This window comes from Labrus mixtus, chromosome 4, assembly GCF_963584025.1.
Source record: "Labrus mixtus chromosome 4, fLabMix1.1, whole genome shotgun sequence".
Classification (NCBI taxonomy): Eukaryota; Metazoa; Chordata; class Actinopteri; order Labriformes; family Labridae; genus Labrus; species Labrus mixtus.
Window position 1 is genome coordinate 15,890,592 of NC_083615.1, and position 24,491 is coordinate 15,915,082.

General features: G+C 40.2%; 2 protein-coding genes and 2 long non-coding RNA genes across 4 annotated transcripts in view; 1 reads left to right on the forward strand and 3 right to left on the reverse strand.

The window, feature by feature from the left end:
* LOC132972899 (pleckstrin homology domain-containing family A member 7-like) overlaps window positions 1–3,249 on the forward strand; it is a 167,674-nt gene extending 164,425 nt beyond the window's left edge. The window contains exons 28-29 of the mRNA XM_061036040.1: window positions 186–319; window positions 2,690–3,249. Coding sequence (XP_060892023.1) covers window positions 186–319; window positions 2,690–2,712 — 157 coding nt within the window. The 3' untranslated portion in view covers window positions 2,713–3,249. The remainder of the gene's footprint in view (window positions 1–185; window positions 320–2,689) is intronic.
* Window positions 745–1,301, reverse strand: LOC132972900 (uncharacterized). The gene is made up of 3 exons (XR_009672949.1): window positions 1,162–1,301; window positions 961–1,080; window positions 745–902 (listed from the first exon to the last, which is right to left on the reverse strand). It is a non-coding gene; the product is annotated as an uncharacterized LOC132972900 (long non-coding RNA).
* On the reverse strand, window positions 3,082–3,824 carry LOC132972901 (uncharacterized). Its single transcript, XR_009672950.1, has 2 exons — window positions 3,613–3,824; window positions 3,082–3,582 (listed from the first exon to the last, which is right to left on the reverse strand). It is a non-coding gene; the product is annotated as an uncharacterized LOC132972901 (long non-coding RNA).
* A 9,919-nt stretch (window positions 3,825–13,743) lies between these two features.
* LOC132972896 (NLR family CARD domain-containing protein 3-like) lies at window positions 13,744–24,434 on the reverse strand. The gene is made up of 11 exons (XM_061036034.1): window positions 24,339–24,434; window positions 22,757–22,898; window positions 22,464–22,571; window positions 22,238–22,345; window positions 21,224–21,278; window positions 20,443–20,671; window positions 18,434–20,240; window positions 17,899–18,066; window positions 17,624–17,791; window positions 17,159–17,205; window positions 13,744–17,016 (listed from the first exon to the last, which is right to left on the reverse strand). Exons 1-11 carry the CDS (start codon window positions 24,394–24,396, stop codon window positions 16,481–16,483), a joined length of 3,426 nt encoding a protein of 1,141 aa, XP_060892017.1. The 5' UTR covers window positions 24,397–24,434; the 3' UTR covers window positions 13,744–16,480.
* Window positions 24,435–24,491: the final 57 nt, after the last annotated feature.

Consider the following 24,491-nt stretch of genomic DNA (forward strand, 5'->3'; position numbering starts at 1 on the left):
AATGAACACTATCACCAAGTTACCACTGAAGGATTGTAAAGCTCAGTGATTAGTTACTGTACCTCCTCTAGCTTTGATTAAGTGTTCTCTGACTGTTGCTGTATGTGACAACCCGGGGCAGGTTCTTCATCAAATACCTTGTCATGAGTCCCCTGGTTTATTGTCCTGAGTGTTTGTGTCGACAGTGTTCAGAACATTCAGCCGTCTGCACCGCTGGACTTCAGTGAGCTGGACTCGGCTCTGCAGCAGCAGGAGAGGATCAGGAACGTGTCTCAGGTTCTGGCCTCTGAGGCGTCACGCAAAAGCAAACTGGTTGCAGGTCAGTGCACTCACCCACCGTTGTCAACACTATGCATCCTCCAGCTGTTTGCTTTAATATCAGTTCTTCAACACTCATTTTGATTAACCTAACCTTCATAGTTAAAGCAAGTAATCCTGCAAACAGCCAATCAGAGACCACCAACCTAAATGTTGTCACTATCTCTTAAACTTTAAACTTCAACTGTACTTCCATCAGATCTCACAAACACTAACAAACAAACACACACACAGTGACACTAGATACAAACCAAATATTGTGTGTGTCCCCGGTGTGCAGACTGAGGGGCTGGAGAATTGCGGAGATATTCTGATCCAGGTACAATGTCCATTTCCCTCGTTGGATGTGTGCGTCATTGTGTTCCCTGTGGTGTGTGTCTCTGTATAAAATGTACTGGCCATGGAGTGTGCACAGATTGGTGACAAAACGAACTCTTTTAACCCCTAAGAAATGTGCCCTGAATGAACCTGAAAAGATTTAGTTTCCTTTCATTTTCATAACGAGACAAAATCTGAGGTTGGAACACAAAAAAATTAAAGACTAAGACCCTGTGTCCACCTAGCATTGCACATCTGTCATGTCTCTATGACAACAGTCTGTTGACAACGGCCGCTGTATGACTGCCGACACGGTTCTGTAACCTTTTACTGTAAGGTTTTTTATTTTAGATCTTTTATTATTCCCGATCAGACACATTTAAAAAGAAAAAAAAAAAAAAAGAAAAGGACATGGGTACAAGATATGATCCTGAGGCGGCAAAACTAGGGGGAATATCATACATGTGGAAAAGAGCACTGGTGATGTCAACAGATTTTTAACTTGAGCGCTTGGAGCGGGCGCACAAAGAAGGCAGAGTGCTCAGAAAAAAAGCTGGGCACTGGGCTTTTCTTAGCCTGCTGCTGCGTGCGCTCTCTCCTCATTGAAAACAATTGAAAAAGAATCCGGCCCTCAGAAAAAAAAAAGCTAGGTGGACACGGGGCTCAAGTCTGACTATAAAACATTCTCTGATAAAAGAAAATCATCTTCTTACATTTGACTGAACATTTTGTAGTTTGGTTTTGCATTTTCCTCCATATTTGTAGCGAGGCCTTGAATTAAATCTGTGCGCAGTCTTGGCTTCTTTGTTTGGGGGGATTTCCTGGCCAAAGATCTTTGGTTTCTTTCAGCCGTTGTTTTGGTAAGTGTCACTCTTGTATCGTGAAGGGCTGCTTTGTGAAGGTGTGGTGTTTGGTGTGAGTTGTGTGCTTTCTTTCTTAAATATAACGATGGTCTCTTTCAGGACTAATGACGGTCATGTTTGTAGATTTTATTATTATGTATTAGGGCTGTGCTCAAAAAATCCATATGGCAATATATTGTCATGTGCTCCTTGCAAACACATATCGATGCAGATGTTACAGAATCGATGTGGCTGCAAAGCTGTGGTGACAGTTTTAAAAGACAATTGGTGTTCACAATAACACCATAACCATAGCTCTGGGATTCAAATATATTAATGTATTTCTAGGATCTCTGAGGACCTGAATTTAAGTGTTTGAAGTCGTAGGATCCTTAATACGCCTCTGTTCTTATTCTCAACAATAAAGAACAGCTGTTGTAGTGAATCCTATATCATGATATATATCGTATCCTGGGGTTGTGGAAAATATCCAGCCTAATGTATACTATACTATTCCACTGTTGTACATGAGGCGCCCACATTTCTCAGGACTGTAGTATTTTATGTCTACAAAGAATTTAAGGCTGAATTTCCTTTTTTATGTTCATTTAAAATTAGAGATGTGCGATTGGTCGGCTAAATTATTAAAGGTCCGCACCCTTGCTAGTCAATACCAGAATTAGGTTAAACTAATTTTTCATATTTTTTATTTTTTGGCCCACAAAGGCAGCTCAGTGTTGTGTCTAAGTTGTGACACAGCTGTCAGTGGTTCTCAAAGTGGGGGTCGAGACCCTCTGGGGGGGTGACAAGACACTAAGAGGGGGGTCGCGAAATTCCTTTCAAAAACATAAAATGACTTAAAATAGCACATTTTACTAATTTTTGTGAAAATATATACAAACAAAGTAGGTAAAAAGATTAATTGTCTTTTCCTTGTTACAATAAATTACAAAAAAAATGTAGCCTGTTAGTCTGCCCGGCTGTGACCAACAGTGAATGTTTTAACCCCCTCCATGGACAGTGTGGGTCTCCAGTCTCTAGCACCTTATTTTAGGGGTCACAGGCTAAAAAGTTTCGGAACCCTTGTTCTATGTGAAATCTTTGAAAACCTCTTCTTGTTTGATTTGCACAAGAACCTCTGATGCAAGTTAAAGAAGTGAGAGCACATCTGATATCCTGACAATACTGATTACATTTTTCCTTGTGTTCAGCCAGAGCATCTGCAGAGCACTGACCTGCAGGAACGAGCAACACAACACAACAGATGAGGATCTTCCAGAGGGAGAAGGATCTGTGTGCAACTAACTGATTCATCTGTAACCAATCACTCTTTTTAGACACATTTTATCAGAGTTGTGATTCAGAGTTTGGAATAAGAATTTAGTTTTCTTGCTTCTACACTTGCACCACAAAAACTAAGTAACCATAATTTATAACACAACTGAATTATTTGTTTTTTAAACTGAGATGATCGGCATTGCTGTTTGGTCTGTATTTTTACAAGTTTATACAAGAAATGAGATGAAAGCCAAAAACCAAAGTGCTAACACTGTAGTAGGAATGTTTTGACATGAACCTTTATTATTTATTGACACTGTTTATCTTGAGCTGTTTGTTCAGCTTCTACTCTTTCTTTCTTAACTCTGTCACACAATGACCACCTCCTGTCAATCAACACAAATACAGAACACTTTAATACGATTTATAATTAAAAAAAAACATGAAAACGGTAAAGTCGTCATAACAAATAAATATTTGATTAAATGTTCAATATTTGTTTCTGTTTCATTTCAATGTTGAGATTAATAAATATACCTTTCTCATACTTTTACACTTATATGGAAAATAGCTGTCTGCCAAAGGATGAATTAACTTTCATATGATGTTACAGAATATCTGTCAGTCATTTTAAAGGGGACATATTATGAAAACGCCACTTCTACAGTGTTTCTGAACATATATTTGGGTAACCTGAGTGTCTACAGACCCACAAAATGTGAAATAAATCCATCCAGTCCTTTGTTTGTGGTCTGCATAAGTCTTACAACACAGAGAAAAATGCTCCGTTTCAAATGTGCTCTCCTTGTGATGTCACAGTGGGATTCTGTTTTAAAAAAAAAAAAAAAACCCTTACCTCCCCTCCCCTGATATGTCCACCCATGGACTCCACCCGCAGAATAGAACAAAACTTTTGATCAGGTCCGCCATTTTTATTCTCACTACAGAGGAGTAATGTCTACTGGGAAACTCAGGGGGGGGGGGGGGGGGCTCATTTCATTCAAAATTATGAGATAAAAAGTCGAATTTGTATTTCTGAACCTTCGACCTTCCGGTTGAGAGACAACAATTCTACCAACTGAGCCACAGCTGCCCCAAATGACAAATATGAATGATAATAAAAAGGCAGAACATGTAATTAGATAAACAACCTTTATTATTTGTGTGTGTGTTCCCTTTAAATGTTTGGTCCATTTAGTAAAATACATGTTTCTCATACTTGTACATTCATGTTCAACAGATTTTTGTCATAGACTTCATATGAACTAACAGAATTATCCCATGCTATATATCTTAAAGTGCATACATTCAATCATTTGTGTCATTGTAGGTACATGTATCGCATATTATCTTAGACTGTAAATAAGGTGGTGTGTTGCATCAGTTACACACTTCATACTCATCGTGACAAATAATTATTAAATAAATAAATAATTGTTCTCAATAAGCTGTAGGGCATTATTTAAAAATAAATAAAAAAGTGGAAATATAAGATTTTGGTGTGCTGTCCTAAAAAAACCCTTGATACTTCTTTTGGTTGAGGATTCAGCACCAGGGGCATTTCCAGAGAGGTGGCCAGCGGTGGCATTGGCCCCCCTTGAAATCAGCCCCGGTGGCACTCCAATTGGTCATTTGCCTTGCCAGATGTGGCACTTATGTTAAATCCATCATTCAGGCTGTGTTGCAAAAGGCAGCTCATAGTTTTCAGTGTGCCAATGTTTGACTTTAAAATTGTGAATTTGGATATACTTTTATTTTTTACTTGAAGAATTAAGCTTAGAAGATGCATATGTTGCCATTATCTTGAGTTACTTAAAAGTTGATTCAGGCCATCCCTGCACAAGTCAGTACTGTCCCAGTTGGGCCACCCCAGATTTTTTTTTTTTTAGATGTAATTAAAGAACATTATTTTCACATGACAAAAATTCTCAAAATTACATAAAGTACAATACACTGTTTGTCTCTTCCACTGGGGGGGAGATGGCTTCGTACCCACATGGTCGCTCACGATGGCTCACACCTACGACCTGGGTGCGTGCGTGTGTGTCTGTGTCTGTGGATGAAAGAGAGATAGAGAAGGGGAAGAGGGGGGAGATTGCTTCGTCCCACGTGGTCGCCCTTCCGATGGCGCACACCTAACAAAGACCTAATGTGGCCTTAATGTCTAAAAGAGACCGAGTTCGGCCCTACACGATCTGTGTCTCTGAGGCGTTGGATGGCCGCGAGTGTATAGATCTCTGTGTGTGTGTGTGTGGGTGTAGCCTATGTGCGTAATGGCGCGGTGGTGGAGTTAGTCTCCAGATGTACATCTACACGGGAATCTGTGTATGTGTGTAGCCTATGTGTGTAATGGGGGGAGAAAAGAGGGTAAAAGAGGATAAAAGAGGAGAGTAGCTTCAGTAGTGTGCCTGAAGAGGCCGGATCACAGTCCGACTCCCGCACCACAACTCGGAGTAATTCCCTTCATTCATAGAAACAAACCAATGGCCAAATTCAAGTTAATACGGCTTACACTGGCCTTTCTGATCAGAAGAGTAATACCCGGTTATAACGCTGTTACACTAAACACATATAGGACGCAGCGGTCCGAAACGGGAACAACAAGAGTTTTGAACAGGTAAAACTCAGGACGCGGCGGTCCAACAAAGATAAAAATGACAGTTTCTGCATCAATCAAACAATTGTTAAAAACACTCTCTAAAGCTAATTCTGCCCAGACCTAATTAAGCCTCACTTGTGAATCGCTTTGCCCGCGATTGGTGAAGGAAAAAGGAGTCCGGCGATAAAACAGATCTTGTGTCCGTCCTGGTGCAGAGGCGTCTGATGGCAGCGAGGGTCCCTTACGGCAAGAGCGGCTTCGTTGGTTCTCCGTTGAGTGGAAAGATGTCCGTTGATGTCCTTTCGTTGCAGGACGGAATAAGACCGTTATCTTTCTGATAATCTGTTATAGTCTGACGCTCTCCGAGAAACTGAGATGCGTTCACTGGACAATCCGAGCTCGGAATTCAGAACACTGCCGGCCGCGGATTACCTGCGCGCCAAATCTTAAAACAAAGGAAGATTGTTGCAGAAAACAGGAGGTGAGCTTGTGTCTCCGAACACTTGAAGTCAGCGCGTGGAAAGAGAAAGAGCAATGGAAGTCTTTGTAGCCTGGCCTGCTCCATGGGGGGTCTACCTCAGGTCCCCTCCAATGAGGAGAGAGAGGTTCCGGTCCCCCCTTACTTCATGTGTAGGTGTGAAGTACTGCAGGGGATTCTGGGATAAAGAGTCCTTTTAGGCCTCTTTGTGATCTCAGTGAATAACTCAAATGAGGCTTCTCACAGAGGTGCAGGCCCAAGTCCATTGTTTGACTGTCCTAAGCCTGCGTGGCCCAACACATGTCAAAATAAGTTATCCATAATCATATTATACAAGTTAATGTGACCCAAGACAATTGAGTCAGATCCTTCCTTAGTAAATATGTTGAAACAACTTTTACAAATAAAGTTGGACCCAAACATTGCAAATAAGTAGTGGTAATGCTAATACTTTATGTTCACTCAACATATTTACAATTAGTTGGTTCAACAAAATTGTGTCTCGCTAAATGAAAGCATTGTAATTAGGTGGAAATTCTTGCCAAAATTTTATTACGTTCACCCAACAAATGATTTCTTTGAGTGTAGCGTAGTCAGAACAACTTTATTGACTCTTCCTCGAGTATCCTAACATCCAGAACAGGATGCACATACTGCCCCTAGTGGCAACACTGTACTTAACAGTACTTATCAATACATCTCCCTTTTTCAACAGAAGATGATATTCATCTCAACATAAATATTGCATCTTTCAGACAGGTAATACAACATAGCCTGTATCGTAAACAAAACTCTTTAACAAACTTCATTTATTTTTCCCGTTCTTTCACATCTCTTCTATCACTCTTTTTGGTCTCACAATTAGTCTCTTGGACACTTCTCTTTGTGTTACATCACTGTTCATGTTTTTGTCTGTCACTGCTGTTTTAGGTGTGTCAGGTGGTTGGTCATTTTGACTCAGCATCTTTGTGTCATTTGTGTTGCTGTCCATTACTCTGAAAGAATGATTTTGAGGTACTTTCAGCAAGTGTCTTCTGTTGCGTCTCAGAGTGTTTCCATGTTCAGTAATCACCTCATATGACCTTGGTGTTGTCTCTCTTACCACTTTTGCTAGCGGTCCCCACTGTCCATCTCATCTCATTCGCACTACTTCTTCTTGTGCAAGTGAGCTCAGTGGCTTAGCTGTTCTGTCATATGACTCAGTCTGTTTCGCTTGTGGAAAGCTTGGCGCCTTCCTCTCCATCTGATGTTTTGCAGATGGGAGTCTTGTCCTGAGCTTCTGTCTCATCAGAAGTTCTGCAGGTGAAAGTCCCTTCTCCAGTGGTGCTGCTCTGTAGTTGAGAATAGCCAGGTAAGGGTCTTCCCCGGCTTCCGTAGCTTTGGTTAGAATGCGTTTCACAATTTGCACCCCTTTCTCCGCCAGCCCATTCGATTGTGGGTAGTGAGGGCTTGACGTAATGTGTTCAAATCCATATTTCGCAGCAAAGTCCTTGAAACACTGGCTGCTGAATTGCAGTCCATTATCACTGATAACAGTCATTGGAATACCATGGCGTGCAAATATTGCTTTGGTGTGCTATCAATCATGCCAAGCCACTTTAACCAAAACTTGTCACTTCACCATTCATATTATACCCCCTATTTTCTATTTATTTATCTAATCTATTCTGATTACATTTTTTATTTTGTTTGACCTTCTTCTACTTGTCTTGTGCTGCTGCAACTGGGGCTCAATAAAGTATTATCCTATCCTATCTTAATATGATGTTTAGCTCTATCAGTTGATCCAATTAAATCTTTTAAGTGTATTTCATATGTAACCTTAGCATGTTTGTTTTCAGTGGGAGTAAACCGGTGCACCCGGAGAAAACTCAAACCATGAGGAGATAACTCTGCGCTCATGTCTGCTTATACTCACAGGCAGCACTGCTTAAAAGTTCTGCTCTCATATGTTAAAGCCTTGCTTGTCTGTCGCAGAGTGTCGAGGCAACTTAAGTGGCTTAGGTTCCCTTTTATAAAAGTAAACCATTGCATCGTAGTCAATTTCCCTTTTGCCTCGTGGAACATCTGTCATATTTTGATCTTCTGCGTTCATGTTATTATTTTCATCAAACCTGTACGTCCAAAGGTGCCCCCATTCGTCCTTACTGCTGCTGTGACAAATGATAGATGACAGGCGGTAAAACTCTGATCTTCCATTGTCTACAGGAATATATAGATAATGAGATGGGATCACAGGTTTACTACGTTCAAACACATCTAAGGGGGTTCGAGGCAAGAAAAGGGTTACAATGTCTAGGCAATTCCAGTTTCTTTCTACCATCATAAGGGAGCCACATCGGGTACATGTCATCACGCTTTCGCTTTCCTCGATTCCAAATGTAAGAAGAGAGGAAATCGACATATGCGCACCCACTGGTGGTAAAACGTAGATCTGGCCTGGGCTTTCTGTGCATACTGTAGTGAATTCACAGTCAATACACCAGTCTTTTTCGCTAAGGTAAATTGTTGAATGCACCCCACACTTGTCCAGCCACAACAGTAAAGACTGTATTAAGTCAAGTGGATGATTTTGATCCCCCAAATCGTAAGAAGGTCGTGATTTTAAGCACACTTCTCTCAAAACTGGATGTATTTCTGTCAAACTGAAACTCCTCCCAGGGACAGAGAGGCTGTCCAAAAACAGCTTGGCAAACAATGGTGTCTCTGACAATCTTACCAAATCATTTTTGGGTCTACTTCTCAATTTTCGCTTCACAACGTTGAGGTTTTGCACAGCTCGTAATATTGTATTCATCCAACAAGTACTATATCCATTTGATGACTTGCAATAGTCTGAGCAGGTATTAAATAGATATGATGGTAGTGGGAACTCATCCTTTTCCTTTTCAGATGAATACAACCTGCTATGTGTGTCAACGACTGAAACTGCTGGGATATCTGGAGGAGCATCTTGGCCTTCAGGGGAGTCTACTGTTGCCACTAGGGCTTCAAGTGAATACGGCGTGCTATCTGAATGAACATCTTGGCTGGCAGGGGAGTCTACTGTTGCCACTAGGGCTTCAGGTGAATACGGCGTGCTATCTGAATTACCATCTTGGCCTTCAGGGGAGTCTACTGTTGCCACTAGGGCTTCAGGTGAATATGGCATGCTATCTGAATGAACATCTTGGCTGGCAGGGGAGTCAGGTTCAGGGACACTCAGGTCCACATTGCCCACATCTTCCTCTTCTGGGACAAAAAAATTCTCAACGAGTGTCCTCACAGTTTTCGTAACGAGGAAACCAAGTAAAAAGAAAGCCATGACCTGTGATAAGTTGCCAAAAATGGAGGAACTATCAGTCTGTCTTTCTGTATCAATCAATCAATTTTCATTTGTATAGCGTCAACTCATAACAAGTGTTATCTCGAGACACTTTACAAAAAGCAGGTAAAATACCTTACTCTTTGTCTGTTAACATTAAAAGAGCAGGTAAAAATACCTTACTCATATGTTACAAAAAGCAGGTAAAAGACCTTACTTATTGCTATGTTACAAAGATCCGTTGTTCTGGCAGGCCGTCAACCAACGATCCAGTGGGGAGGGGTGTATTTATCCTCCAGTCCTTCCCTTTATCTCTCTGTGATGATAGTATGATGCCTTTGAGTTCAAAGGTTTAAAATGTGACTCTCATGAATGAGTATAAGTATGAGATTCGGACGTGACGTCACACTTCACCTTGCCTTTGAAGTCGTTCCCGAACGTGATTGGCCTTCGTTTATTTTCGAACCACAACAAACCGCACCGGGTCGCTCTCTGCTGTGTGAGAGCGTGAGAGAGACGTAATCAGAAAATGTGATTGTTTTGGTCATATCAGAAAATCTGAAAATTAAATTATCTGAGGCCCTAATTTACCGGTGCATTTTATGTTTTTTTTTTTTAGCTCAGAAGAGAAATCTGTTGGATTTTTTTCTAAATACTTCCAAGAAATGTTTTGAATTTTTTTTCTATCAGTAGGCTATTTAAATTAACCGAAAAGAAGCATTTTTACAGACAGCTTCTAATATTAACTTGAGAAATGTTCATGGACAGCATAGTGACCGGGCTGCCGCTGCTGAGTTCAGGCTTGTTGTCAGCGCGCAGGAGGAGAAGGAGAAGAAAAAAAGAGAAAGTCTCCCTCAGACAGCGCACAGAGTGCGAGCATGCAGTCCGGGACAATGTGCTGAATTGGCAGCCTATATATAAGTCTGCCATTTGGACAGTCTAATGCCACTCCTGTACCTTGTGTGCATGGCACAAGTTCACACACCCAAAATCATATTTTACTACATCAAGCACATCTAACCAGGGAAATGTACGCATTTTATTGCCGAGAAAGCAAAGGAACAAGGTGCACATGTAACAGGAAAAATAAATGAACTCACTCTGAAAATCATGCTGGGAAATTTAAAAAATGAACTCGCTAATTTCTCTCCCCCTGAGCGCAAGACGTCCACAACTATGGACAGAAAGGCTACCGCTGTGTGGCTGAAGAGGAAACTACTGTCAATATCATCCCACAGACTCTAGTGGGTCTGACAAGGGTGACTTCAGAAGTCATTATAAATTCTTAAAAGCTTTACAATCGAACTTCAGAAGCACTTCAAAAGTTGATCACTGACTTTACCTTGTTTTACGCAGAGCTTCTTTGCAGCCTGTTCTTCAGAGACTCTTTCTTAATCACTTAATATATTCTGAGCATAGAGAACTATTTATTATAGTGAAACAGAACTACTCAACCTTTTCTGTTAATCGTGCAAGACTTGCAGAAAAATCATAATTTGTGGCTCAAATTAAGCTTGATCTTTTTTTTCAATTAGTGGATAGACTATGGGCGAAAATGAGTGCATTAAATAACACGTTTCAAAGTTAGATTACTATCCGTTTTATTTGAGAGACAAATATATCGTGATTTTTTAGACTCCTGTCACCACCACTAACAAGAGCCTCAGTGGACAAAAGTGATGGAATATAACTATCGGCCTATTTGCTTTTTTAAATGTATTTATATATAAATAAAATGTCACCCAGTTTGAGAATAAGATCACAAGTTTATTTGTAGCTCATTATAAGCTTAATATTTTTAAACGCCTATTTTTTTATTTGAAAAGCAACAAATATTTCAACAATTTTCGTGCATTTATTATCGTAAACCTGATACGATATGACAAGTGCGGGACAGAGCCGGGTAAGGAGGCAGAGGCAGGATAACCCCTCCTCTCTCTCCCCCCCCCTCTCTCTCTCTCTCTCTCTCTCTCTCTCTACCTCTCGGTCCCTCTCTCTCTTTATCTATCAGCGTGTCTGTTTAACTTTAACTTAATTGTTCTTTAAAACATAAAACCTGACTTTTTTTTCTTATCCCCTAACTCTTTGTTTGAACCTTTCCTGTGACCCCTGTCCTCTTTTCTGTAAAGGCTTTATGGGCCTTTATGAATCTATATCATACTTAAGCGCGCGTGATCGTGGGTTCGCAAAAACGTCATCTGCTTTTGAAAAATTAATTACTTATATTTAACATTTTAATTGTCAAATATCAACACAAATAGAGTAAACAACGAGATTGTGTTGTTTGTTTTAATGGTGAGAAAAAATTCGTCATGTGTAGGCTACAGTTTGGGAAATCAAATAAAACAATTTTTCTATGTAGGCTACTGTTATATTTTCTGCATTTTTATTTCGGTATTTGAGCAGCTATTTTAAGGAGAAAAACACGTTCACGAACTTGTTAAAATAAATAGTTCAGGATCATGAAAATCATCTAATTTCTTCCCATACTGTCCTCTATTGTTCTCTGCAGAGTTACTGGAATTAAAAAAGATTAGGGCCTAATAAATGCAGTTTGATTTGCCTATTGATGATTCTGTTGAAGAAAAATCAGCTTCTTAATTAAATTAAATAAACAGGAGAGTCATCTTGATAATTCACACAAACGTTTAAGTGCATTAAAAGAGAACTCAAGCCCAAACTCGTTCCCTTTTCATATATCAATGAGGACTTTCAGCGTCCTGTCAGATGTGAGAGCGCCTCCGGGCTCTTTCTCGATTACACTTGCTCTTCCGCCACCTTTTGGCCGTTTTGATGCATGACATCCAATAAGGGTGCACTTTACACTGCACATTTACATGATCTGATAGGGTAAGGACTTTCAGGTAATACATTACTGAATGTGATTTAGTGACAGAGGGACTTAGGAAAGGTCCAGTGACATTTAGTAGGTTGTTTAACTCTATCTGCAGGCCAAGTTTTTCATCTCTTGATTCTTATTTTGATCGCTTCTTTGTGTTAATATTTTGTGAAATGTCCCTTGTTAAAAAAATAACTCTCATGACTCATAGCGTGTGACTCTGAGCTTAATCAGTGCAATATTATGTAGACTAATAGGCCCACAAAACAGACCATCCATTAGTGTTTTGGGCCAAAATACATAGTCAGTCTAAGTCCTGATGCCAAGCTCAGATAAAATATGATGCAGCTAAATAGTCAAATAAGAAGAAACCTACGTGGGAACATGGCGTCTCCAGTCTCTAGCACCTTATTTTAGGGGTCACAGGCTAAAAAGTTTTGGAACCCTTGTTCTATGTGAAATCTTCGAAAACCTCTTCTTGTTTGATTTGCACAAGAACCTCTGATGCAAGTTAAAGAAGTGAGAGCACATCTGATGTCCTGACAATACTGATTACATTTTTCCTTGTGTTTAGCCAGAGCATCTGCAGAGCACTGACCTGCAGGAACGAGCAACACAACACAACAGATGAGGATCTTCCAGAGGGAGAAGGATCTGTGTGCAACTAACTGATTCACCTGTAACCAATCACTCTTTTTAGACACATTTTATCAGAGTTGTGATTCAGAGTTTGGAATAAGAATTGAGTTTTCTTGCTTCTACACTTACACCACAAAAACTAAGTAACCATAATTTATAACACAACTGAATTATTTGTTTTTTAAACTGAGATGATCGGCTTTGCTGTTTGGTCTGTATTTTTACAAGTTCATAGAAGAAATGAGATGAAAGCCAAAAACCAAAGTGCTAACACTGTAGTAGGAATGTTTTGACATGAACCTTTATTATTTATTGACACTGTTTATCTTGAGCTGTTTGTTCAGCTTCTACTCTTTCTTTCTTAACTCTGTCACACAATGACCACCTCCTGTCAATCAACACAAATACAGAACACTTTAATACGATTTATAATTTAAAAAAAACGAAAACGGTAAAGTCGTCATGACAAATAAATATTTGATTAAATGTTCAATATTTGTTTCTGTTTCATTTCAATGTTGAGATTAATAAATACACCTTTCTCATACTTTCACACTCATATGGAAAATAGCTGTCTGCCAAAGGATGAATTAACTTTCACATGATGTTACAGAATATCTGTCAGTCATTTTAAAGGGGACATATTATGAAAACGCCACTTCTACAGTGTTTCTGAACATATATTTGGGTAACCTGAGTGTCTACAGACCCACAAAATGTGAAATAAATCCATCCAGTCCTTTGTTTGTGGTCTGCATAAGTCTTACAACACAGAGAAAAATGCTCCGTTTCAAATGTGCTCTCCTTGTGATGTCACAGTGGGATTCTGTTTAAAAAAGAAAAAAAAAAACCTTACCTCCCCTCCCCTGATATGTCCACCCATGGACTCCACCCCCAGAATAGAACAAAACTTTTGATCAGGTCCGCCATTTTTATTCTCGCTACAGAGGAGTAATGTCTACCGGGAAACTCAGGGGGGGGGGGGGGCTCATTTCATTCAAAATTATGAGATAAAAAGTCGAATTTGTATTTCTGAACCTTCGACCTGAGAGACAACAACTCTACCAACTGAGCCACAGCTGCCCCAAATGACAAATATGAATGATAATAAAAAGGCAGAACATGTAATTAGATAAACAACCTTTATTATTTTTGTGTGTGTTCCCTTTAAATGTTTGGTCCATTTAGTAAAATACATGTTTCTCATACTTGTACATTCATGTTCAACAGATTTTTGTCATAGACTTCATATGAACTAACAGAATTATCCCATGCTATATATCTTAAAGTGCATACATTCAATCATTTATGTCATTGTAGGTACATGTATCGCATATTATCTTAGACTGTAAATAAGGTGGTGTGTTGCATCAGTTACACACTTCATACTCATCGTGACAAATAATTATTAAATAAATAAATAATTGTTCTCAATAAGCTGTAGGGCATTATTTAAAAATAAATAAAAAAGTGGAAATATAAGATTTTGGTGTGCTGTCCTGAAAAAACCCTTGATACTTCTTTTGGTTGAGGATTCAGCACCAGGGGCATTTCCAGAGAGGTGGCCAGCGGTGGCACTGGCCCCCCTTGAAATCTTATTGGTCAGCCCCGGTGGCACGCCAATTGGTCATTTGCCTTGCCAGATGTGGCACTTATGTTAAATCCATCATTCAGGCTGTGTTGCAAAAGGCAGCTCATAGTTTTCAGTGTGCCAATGTTTGACTTTAAAATTGTGAATTTGGATATACTTTTATTTTTTACTTGAAGAATTAAGCTTAGAAGATGTATATGTTGCCATTATCTTGTGTTACTTAAAAGTTGATTCAGACCATCCCTGCACAAGTCAGTACTGTCCCAGTTGGGCCACCCCAGTACACGGCTTTGTTTAGCACCCCTATAAGTTACTGAGGGTGAGGGTTTTTTTTAATGTAATTAAAGAACATTATTTTCACATGACAAAAATTCTCAAAATAACATAAAGTACAATACACTGTTTCTTTGTTCAGAAAAAAAATCATACTAAATGCCTGCACTTGATATGTGATGTCTGATATCTATTTAGTTTTAGTGGTTCTTTATTAACTTTATTTGTCTTCTGGTAGTGGTTTTGATAGAAGCCATTTTTAGGCCCCTACACAGTTGCTTTCATGCTTTCTTTAAGTGCCTTGTATTTTGTAAGTAAAATAAATAAATACAAATGTTTAAAACAAAACATTTATGACAAGATCCACCTAAGTGCCTTTCTTTATAACTTTTAACACAAGCTCCTGATCAATTAAGTGACATTTAATAAACCTTAAAGCTTTAAACCTGAACAAACATTAAAACAAATATGAAGACATATAAGATACGGACATATGATGCATGTTTAAAGGTCCCATATTATGCTTTTTCTGGTTTTATATGTCCTTTAGTGTGTTTTCCATGTGTCCTGTGCATGTTTAGGCACATCTATTTGCAAAAATTCAATGTCCGCGGAAACGCGGCTTCTCCTACATCCTCCTGTTAGCTGTATGTAACGCTCGGTTCTAGCCCCCCTTGAAAAAAAATTGTCAGTGTGACGTCTTGTCAGTGTGATATCACTGATCTAAGCCCACTGGCTTGTTGTGGCAAGCCCAGCAGCTCATGTTGCACGCCCGTTAACTTCTGTAGCACGCCCACGACATGCCTGCGGTAGCACAGTACAGTGCTAAGGTGCTAATGTTTTTGCTCCCCGGCCCTCGGAGCCAGAGTGGCTGAGCGACTGACCAATTACGGCAGAGCCGACAGGCCGACCAATCAGATCAGACTTGGCACCTGTGGGGACTCTGAACGTGGGCACTTCAGAGCCTTAGCGAGAGAGTCAGAAGCGAGCCGGTGCATGGAGCAGCAGTACATGACAACAGACACTTTTTTCGAACTTTAGCTATTGTGAAAATACTTTAGTAGGTACATAGATTAAATATACGAACCCCAAAAAGGGCATAATATGGGCTCTTAAAGATTACAGTAAATACAGTATAACTCAATGATACTCATATATGAGTGTATACATGTCTGAAATGTGTTTTTTACTTGAATGAAGTGACTTATCGAACACAGCCGTATAGATATTCCAGAGGAGTTTTCAGTGCAAAGATGTTAACTAAGTGCAAACAGCTAGCTTGGTGATTGCTAGATGCCACACCTTCGCATACTGAAGCCTCCGCTCTCCCTCAGCGACACACCTCCAACCCCCCTCCCCTCACTTTCTTATGAATGAGCCCAGCGCAATTGTCCTTTGCTCGAGCTGCAACAGCCTGTGGCCTGCATCGTTGTGTTAGCAGGCTAATGTTAGCTCACTTTAGTTAGCTTTTAGCTTCCCATTGCATGTAAATTTACACGGAATGACTGTGATCTAAAAATGCAAAAGTGACATTCAAATAAGCAGTGAGTATGTTCTTCTTCTTTTCTCTATTCCTTGACTAAAACAGCTTTTATACTCAAGGGGAGGAGCCGGCCGTCCCGTCCAAGTCAACATGATGTAAACACGGCTCCGACAACAACACAGCAAGCGGGACTCTTTCTTCTCACTCATTGTAGAGAGTCATGACTCAGAGAGACATTTACAGAGGATAGACTTGATTTCTGCTATATTTATGTTTAACATTTTTGCAAATTCTTTCTTTAAACGTGACTTCTTTTGTCAAATGTTTTCAACAAACTATTGATAAAATCACCCAGTGTGAGTTGCTTCGTAGTAATACTTAGTTACTAGGAGTTGATCTTACATGAAGATGGAAAATGCATGTTCAAACAACAAATCTGAAATCCTTCTAGGGTTAGCATACATAGCAATGTTGTCCTTGACTTATGCTATGTGCATCTTTAACAGAATTTAAAGGTATTATTGCTGGCACAGATTTAAAGAAGTATCTGCAACTCCTAACCTGAAGCCAGGATACAATGGCTCAGAGAATTGAACGTGGAACGTATGCAGGTGAGTCATGGTGTTTGATGATACAGCGTAGAAGGACAGACTTCCAGCTGACCAGTCCAAGAACACTCCAACTCTTTTGGAGTTGAAGTAGGGGACAGATATGGGCGCATCATCCCTATTGTACCAGGCAGTGTATTTACCATGACAGTAGCGCAGACTCCAGGACTGCTTGTTGTAGCCAAGGACTGACTCGTTACCTTTTGCTTTCCTGCTGATTCCTTTATAAGCCACTCCGATACCTGTGCGTTCACCAGTCCACTCCACTTCCCAGTAGCAACGGCCAGACAAGCCCTCTTTACAAATAACTTGTCCCCAGTCTGTAAATCGCTCTGGACTGTCAGGATACGGCTGTGCTGTCGCCATTCGAGTCATTCTTAGCTTGTCTTCAGAAAAAGACAGGTGAGAGTGGGCAGTATGGACATCCAATGTAAGCTGGGATGAATCTGACCAGAAAAAAAAATGGTAACAAGAAAAACTAACAATGTTGTTTAACTGAAATAATATTACTATCTCATTGTATTTAAGGTTGAACACCTTGTCTGCCTGTGTGGAAATGCTCATTGATTAGTGTGTAAAGAAACTTACATTTCTTCAGGGATGATTTCAAGTAGCACTCTGCATTGCCGGTCAAGCTAGGAAAAATCAAACAATGACATTTAATGTGGAAAGTGTGCCAAGTTCCTTACATAACAACAACCTAAGTCACAGATCCATTGAAACCTTGGTGCCCTAGGTAAAGAGAATATCACTCAACATAGTTAAATTCCATGTGTAAGGGGTCTGAACCCCCTCATGCATTTAATGTGGATTTCTCTTTATGACATGCTAATAACAAACAGAAATTTTGAATCGGCAGTAGGTCTAATCCTTCTTTGGAATTAGGGAAAAGCAAACCAGCTATAGCATGCCCATTGGCCACATAATGGTGTGTCTTTAAGAGATATCCACACCAACTGGCCCAGTTGGGTCAGTCTCTGTACGTATGGATTATGAAGCTGTGTGCAGAGATAGTCTTGATACCATGAAGTACAAAAAGCTGTAAAGCTCTACCTGATGGTGAGGTGTTTTATGTCCTGCTGCACAGAGGACAAGAGCTCCATCCCTAACTGCGCTGGGTAGTTGTAACTCAGATCCAGTTCCTTCAGATGGTTTGGGTTGGACCTCAGAGCTCTAGCCAAAAAGCCACAACCAACCTCTGTTATTCCACAAAAAGGCAGCCTGAAGGAAAGATAAAAGATTTTTTTTTAAATCACAAGACTGAGCCTCGCTTTACGATAGGTGGTTTCACCTGCATTATAAAATACAAAGCCTGATGAAGCACGAACCTCAGTTTTTCCAGATGACATGTTGGACTTGCCAGCCCAGCAGACAACATTTCTAATCCTGAATCTTGAAGATCGTTATCACTCAGATCCAGCTCTTTCAGACATGAATCGCTTAGCAACTCTCCGAGGGCTTTGCAGCATTTGTCTGTGAGGTTGCATTCTTTAAGCCTTCAAAATAAAAAGAACATTAGGGCATATGTTAGCTGAATGTGCTAAATGTTTGATTTTGAGTGAGGACATCAAGGAATCGGACAATCACATAGAAGAGATCCAGCCTCCTCTGTGGAGCCGCCATATTCAGAATAAGTGTATAAATCGACTTGTGCTAGTCTCCACTTTGAAATTGAAATCAAATGAAAACAACAACAAATTTAAATAAGACATCACTGCATGATATGACCTCAAATCTGGACCAACTATCAGATCCACTTCTCTTTATTGTTCATTAGTTGAACATAAGAAAAAGTATCCTAAATAAAGAAATAACATCATATAACTATTATGAAAGGCACAGAGGAAAATGTTCTCTACTCACAAGGCTACTCTGGATTCTTTGATCACTGGTAAAAGCCACAGAAGACCTTCCTCTGATCGTGAATATTCCCTCAGGTCAAACTTATCCAACTCTTCCTTTGAAGTCAGCAACATGAAGACCAGAGCAGACCATTGGGAAGGTGACAGCGTTGTCTCTGACAAACTACCAGAGTTCAGGAAGTGCTGGATTTCCTCCAATAGAGACTGATCATTCAGCTCACTGAGGCAGTGGAAGAGATTGATGCATCTTTCTGGGGATGGATTTTGCCAAATCTTCACCTTGATGTAGGCAACAATAACATCATTGCTTGGCGAGTTGCTCACCATTGTGGTCAGGATGCTCTTCAACAAAATCTGACTGGTTGGCTGTGATAGGCCAAGAAGGAAGCGAAGAAACAGATCCAGATGTCCATTGTCGCTCTGCAAGGCTCTGTCCACTGCACTCTGGAGAAGGTTGGTCACTTCATTGGGAGACTCTGGGACTGTGGTTGTTTCTTGAGGCTCCAGCAAGTTCTGGTCGAAGCAGACGAATGTGTGGAAAACATACACTGCAGCAAAAAACTCCTGTATGCTGAGATGCACAAAGCAATACACTCTCGCCGGATGAACTCCAAAATCCTTCTCGGAGATCTGTGTGAACACTCCTGAATGTATTGCAGCATCATTAACATTGATGTTGTACTCATTCAGTTCATTCTCGTAGAAGATCATGTTGCCTTTCATCAGGTGCTCAAAGGCCAGTTTTCCAAGCTTCAAGATCATCTCATCGTCCATTTTGCCATGGGACTCAGATGAATACTTCCTGGATCGGATCATTGAGTTGTACACCAGGAAATGTGTGTACATTTGTGTCAGGGTCTCAGGCATGTCCCTTTTTTTCCCATCCTCCTCCACTTTCAGGCTTTCTGTTTCACCTAAAATATTCTGCAGGACGGTGGCAGATATCCAACTGAAGACTGGTATGTGGCACATGATATGGAGGCTCCTGATTGACTTCACGTGTGAGATGACTCTACTGGCCATGTCTTGATCAGAGATTTTCTTCCTGAAGTACTCTTCCTTCTGGAGGTTGTTGAAGCCACGTATCTCCGTCACACGGTTCACAAGATCAGCTGGAATGCGATTTGCAGCGGCAGGCCTGGAGGTGATCCAGATGTGTGCAGAAGGCAGCAGGTTCCCCTTGATGAGATTTGTCAGTAGGACATCCACTGAAGTTGGCTCTGAGACACTGCTGCAGGGCTCATTGTGGTCAAAGTCCAGAGGAAGCCGACACTCATCCAACCCATCAAATATCAGTGCAAGTTTATATTTGCCAAAATTTGATATTCCTGATTCTCTTGCCTCATCCAGAAAATGATGAAGAAGTTGCGTCAGTGTGTAGTGTCTCTCCTTCATCAGATTGAGCTCCCGGAATGGAAGATTCAGCAGGAGTTGGATATCCTGGTTGACTCTTCCCTCGGCCCACTCAAGGTTAAACTTCTGTACTGAGATTGTTTTTCCAATGCCAGCGATGCCTTTAGTCATCACAATTCTGATGAATGTGTCTTGTCCAAGCAGGGGCTTAAAGATGTCTTCACATTTGATCGGTCGATCTTCTGTTGCCCGTCTCCTGGTCGCAGCCTCAATCTGCCTGACCTCATGTTCATTATTAACACTCTCACAGACTCCCTCTGTGATGTAGAGCTCAGTGTACACCTTGTTGAGAAGTGTCTGGTTCCCGTGCTGGGCCACTCCCTCATAAATATATTCAAACTTTTTCAGTTTGTGTCTGAGTTTGCGCTGACATACATCGAGCTCCCCATAGACGTCTAATTTCAGAGAGGGAACATAAAGTAAGAAATCATTTTGATGCATACATTTCAAGATTGGTACCTCAAGTGTTTGTGTGGTCTAGAAGTTTAATTTGGCATAAGAAGTTACAACAAGGATTCATACGTGCTCAAGTCCTTCCCTCATCGACATCTTGGATAAAACACTGAATACATTCATGTTTCTTCTGGTGGTACTTACTTTTCTCGAGTTGGTCGGCCAGCGCTTTGTGGCCTATTTTCTTCAAGGTGTGTAGTGTTATCTTCAGAGCCCCCTCACTGGCACTGGTGTCTTCATTTGTATCTTCAGTGTTCGAACAGTCTTGATTTGGCTTGTCACTTCCAGAAGATTGTGTAAGATGTGGAAAGAGCATCTCTTTAAACCTTTTTATCTCACACAGCAAAGCGTTCTGGGCGTGTTCTTCGACCATCTGCGATAAAAATAAGTAGAATGAGTAATGGTTCAAATTTAAGAGATATCTCTGTAACTTAAAGGCTTTATATGCGATTTTTCACACTTAAATATAATAGAAATAAAGTACATCCTCTAAAAATAACTCTGTGAGTAATGACTGTCTACAATGGGTGTAACACCCGAGTCCCACTGTCTGTGATGCTTTCAGAGTTTTTTTTCTGTATGTTGACATAGCTGGCCCGAAGGCTGACTACTCCCCTCGCGAATAAAAGTTGTTTAATTGAGGGACTAGAGAAAAGAAGAATAACATACTGTACTCACTGCTTAACTGTGTTTCTAGATCACGCTTATTTCAGGTAAATTTACATGCAGTGTGAAGATACGAGCATAATAAAGATCGCTAGCATTAGCATGCTAACCCACAATGCACCGCGAGTTGTTTTGGTTTCATGCTGGTGCTCAAGGGCGACATCTGCTGGATCAAAAAATCGCATATAAAGCCTTTAACGACTACACCATGTTCATCATAGCAATTTGTTTTCAGTAAAGACATTAGAGACATGGTTACCTTAAATATGGCGATTCCATCCATGCCAACCAATTCTGGACAGTCATGTTGGCCTCTTCAGACAAATAATAAAAGTATATATACTTTATGTTTAGAGATGCAGATACAGATTATTTTATTATCAGAACTAATAGTGTTATTGTTGAGTTGGTATTGTGTGCACGGCTACACAAAGCTGTAGTGAACCTGTCATTGCGTTGTGATGGCTTTGCATACAAACAGAAAGCAGCAACAGCTGTCACCTTGCTGTCATCTTTTGATCATAAAGAAGGACCTGTTCCATCTTGTCTGCACGTCGTCATGGAGACAATTTGTGGATACTTCTTACAGTTCAGTCTGAACATTTAGCACCCCTACAGGCCTCAAGCACTTCCAATGTCAAAACTGGATTTGCAGCTTTTGTTTCTGTAGTTGTTAATTAATTTGTGTGTTTATGACTCGATTTATTTGGCTAATCAGTCACTCACTGCTAAGTGCTAAGGCTAGCTCTTTAACTCAGTAGAACGCCAAATGGAGCAGACAGAAATTCATCCAGTCTCACAGATGACTGGAGTAGATCCTGAAGTATGTACTACTTCAAAAATAGACTTTGAATCATGAATCAAGAATAGTTTTGAATTGAGATTCTGAATCGAATCGTGACCCCAAGAAATCACGAGTCACCCAAACATTGCCTGCCCTTCTGTGAATCATTTATGTATTTGCAGCGCTTTTGCTGTCAATGCAATTGTCAATGCAGCGCGTTTCCTTTGTTGCATTTATTTGGGTCATTTTCATGTGTTTTTTAAATTTGCATTGTGTTTTCTCCTTATGCAAATTGTTTTGGCTGGTGCTGGTAGGTTGCCCTTGTCAGCCACCGTCCATGTCCCTCTATTCGTAAAGAATATTTTGGAAACAACAAATTTTGACCAAAACAGCAGACAGTGGAAACTGAAATACATTTGATTATTAAAATACATGGATAAATAAGAGAAGTAGACAGAATAACATCAATCGAGAATAGACTTTGTGTACCTTCCAGGTGCTTCTTTGGTGAAATCATGATAGATATTTATGGAGGCATCACTTTTCAAAGACAGGCAGGATGAGGCTGGTAAGTTTGATATCTCAACATTTATTGGTCTGATAAGAAAGAAAGATAGAATTAGAGTTGGACAAATGGACAAATTTCTCTTTCAACAAAAAATTCCGCATGCCAACATTTCAATCCCCACAGCCAATGACCCAGAATAAACTCTACCTATTAGCTGTGTCCTTGTTGAACTCATAAATGATGTTTTTTGAGGCATCACTTTTCAAAGACAGGCAGGATGAGGTTGGTATGTTTGATTTCTCAACATTTATTGGTCTGATAAGAATGAAAGATAGAAGTATAGTTGTTATGCAATGTTCTTGTGAAACAGTGAACGTTCAAGAAATATCCATGGAAATGTAGTAGGATATTAGAAATGGACACATTTTTCTTTTTAACAAAGAATGATCCATATACTAACATTACAATCCCCTCAGCCAAAGACACAGAATAAACTCTACCTATTAGCCGCGTCCTTGTTGAACTCTAAAATGATATTTTTGGAGGAATCACTTTTCATAGACAGGCAGGATGAGGCTGGCAACTCTGGTCTAATGGATGACTTTCCACTCTCTTTAGCAGCATCCATTTTAAAGCCAACACCTAAAATAGGATGTAGGAAAAGATGATTAGATTCTGCACAGTGGTTTAACTCAGAACTCTTACATGTAGAGTAGAGCCAGACCGATTGATCGACCAGCTGATAATATCGGCCGATATTAGCATATCCACTGAGTATCGGTATCGGCTAATTTTATCACAGTTATGCAAGGATTTTACTAGACTTATTCACCAGTCAAATAGCTGACAGGATCCGTAAAAATTACCTAGTGTCATGTTTTGTTTTTACTCATTTATTTAGGATTATTGTCTGTTCCTGTTTAAAAAAACAGTGTAAAACTGAAACTCCCCTTGGGGATTAATAAAGTTAAACTTAAATCAGAAAAAACTGTTTTGTTATTGGGAATATTAATATTTTAAGCACCATGCAGTTAAATGACCAAAGTGTAAAAAATGTCCTGCCAACATCATTTCCTTCATGATGCATTTTGAAAGTGAAACATGATCAACAGCTCCGCCTTGTTATACCAGTAATACGAACTAACTCCAAGAGGCAAGAGAAACAGTTGGCAAGAGTATTAGAGCATTGCTAAAGTCAAAGTCTACTGTTGAGCTGTAGGCTGTCTCCGTGCAACAGGACATCAACACACACCTACTACTTGGCTGGTGAAGACAGACGACCTGATAAGGAAAGCTCAGAAATGGCTTCTACATGGAAACTTAAATTTGTGCCGATTTTTCTTAGAGTGATGCAATGCAAGAAACATTCTGCTTGGTGCAATTACAAAATGGCAAAACTTAAGTGGCACCCACAAGTAGGCTATAGGCATGACAAAAATCCTCTATTCTTCAGTGATAGAGTAAATATGATATGTTGCCCTGTCTGCCGCTCCAGAGTAGTGTGTGTTGTGCAGTCTGAACTCGGCATAGCATCTTGTAAACGTATACTGACGGAAGGATGTGGTGGGTAAAGGTGCCCTGTGAAACGCTCACAGGATCCAAAAAGACAGCATCCGGTTTGCGCGCGCGTGCATGCGTCTGTGTGACATTGAGGGTAAAATGTTTGACGTTAATGAATTGCATTAAGTTATGTTTTGTTGCGGATCAAAAAATGTACCCTGCCCTAGCCCCATATGCAGACAGCTGTTCACGAAGTTCACAGTCTGAGTCGTAATAAAAAACATATAGATATGTCATATTCAAATTGTAGGCTACTTAAGGAAACTACAACACACACAGCACAAGGCTTTTGTTAACCTAAAGAGGGCTACATCTTCATCAGAACAAGCTCCTACGTGTTCGGTTTTAGTTTCTCTTAGTTCAAAACATTTACAGTCAGCTCTCACTTTAAATGACTCATCATGTAATTCACTCGCTGGTTCAAAACGAGTTCTATAAAGACGCGTTCATAAAGAATTATGCTCTTTGTATGTAGCCTAATAATGTCAAGACATTCAAATGCTAACGCCAGCTGTTCCTCACCTCGTTCAGAAGACGGTTTGGGGACTTCGGCCATCCCAAGTGTCTGGTGTTTGTTCATCGAAAGCAGGCGGTGAAATGCTCAGTGTGTTGTTGCTGGCATAGCCTGCACATGCGCAGTTTATTTTCTGTTTTAAAGTGTTATACATGTTCCCA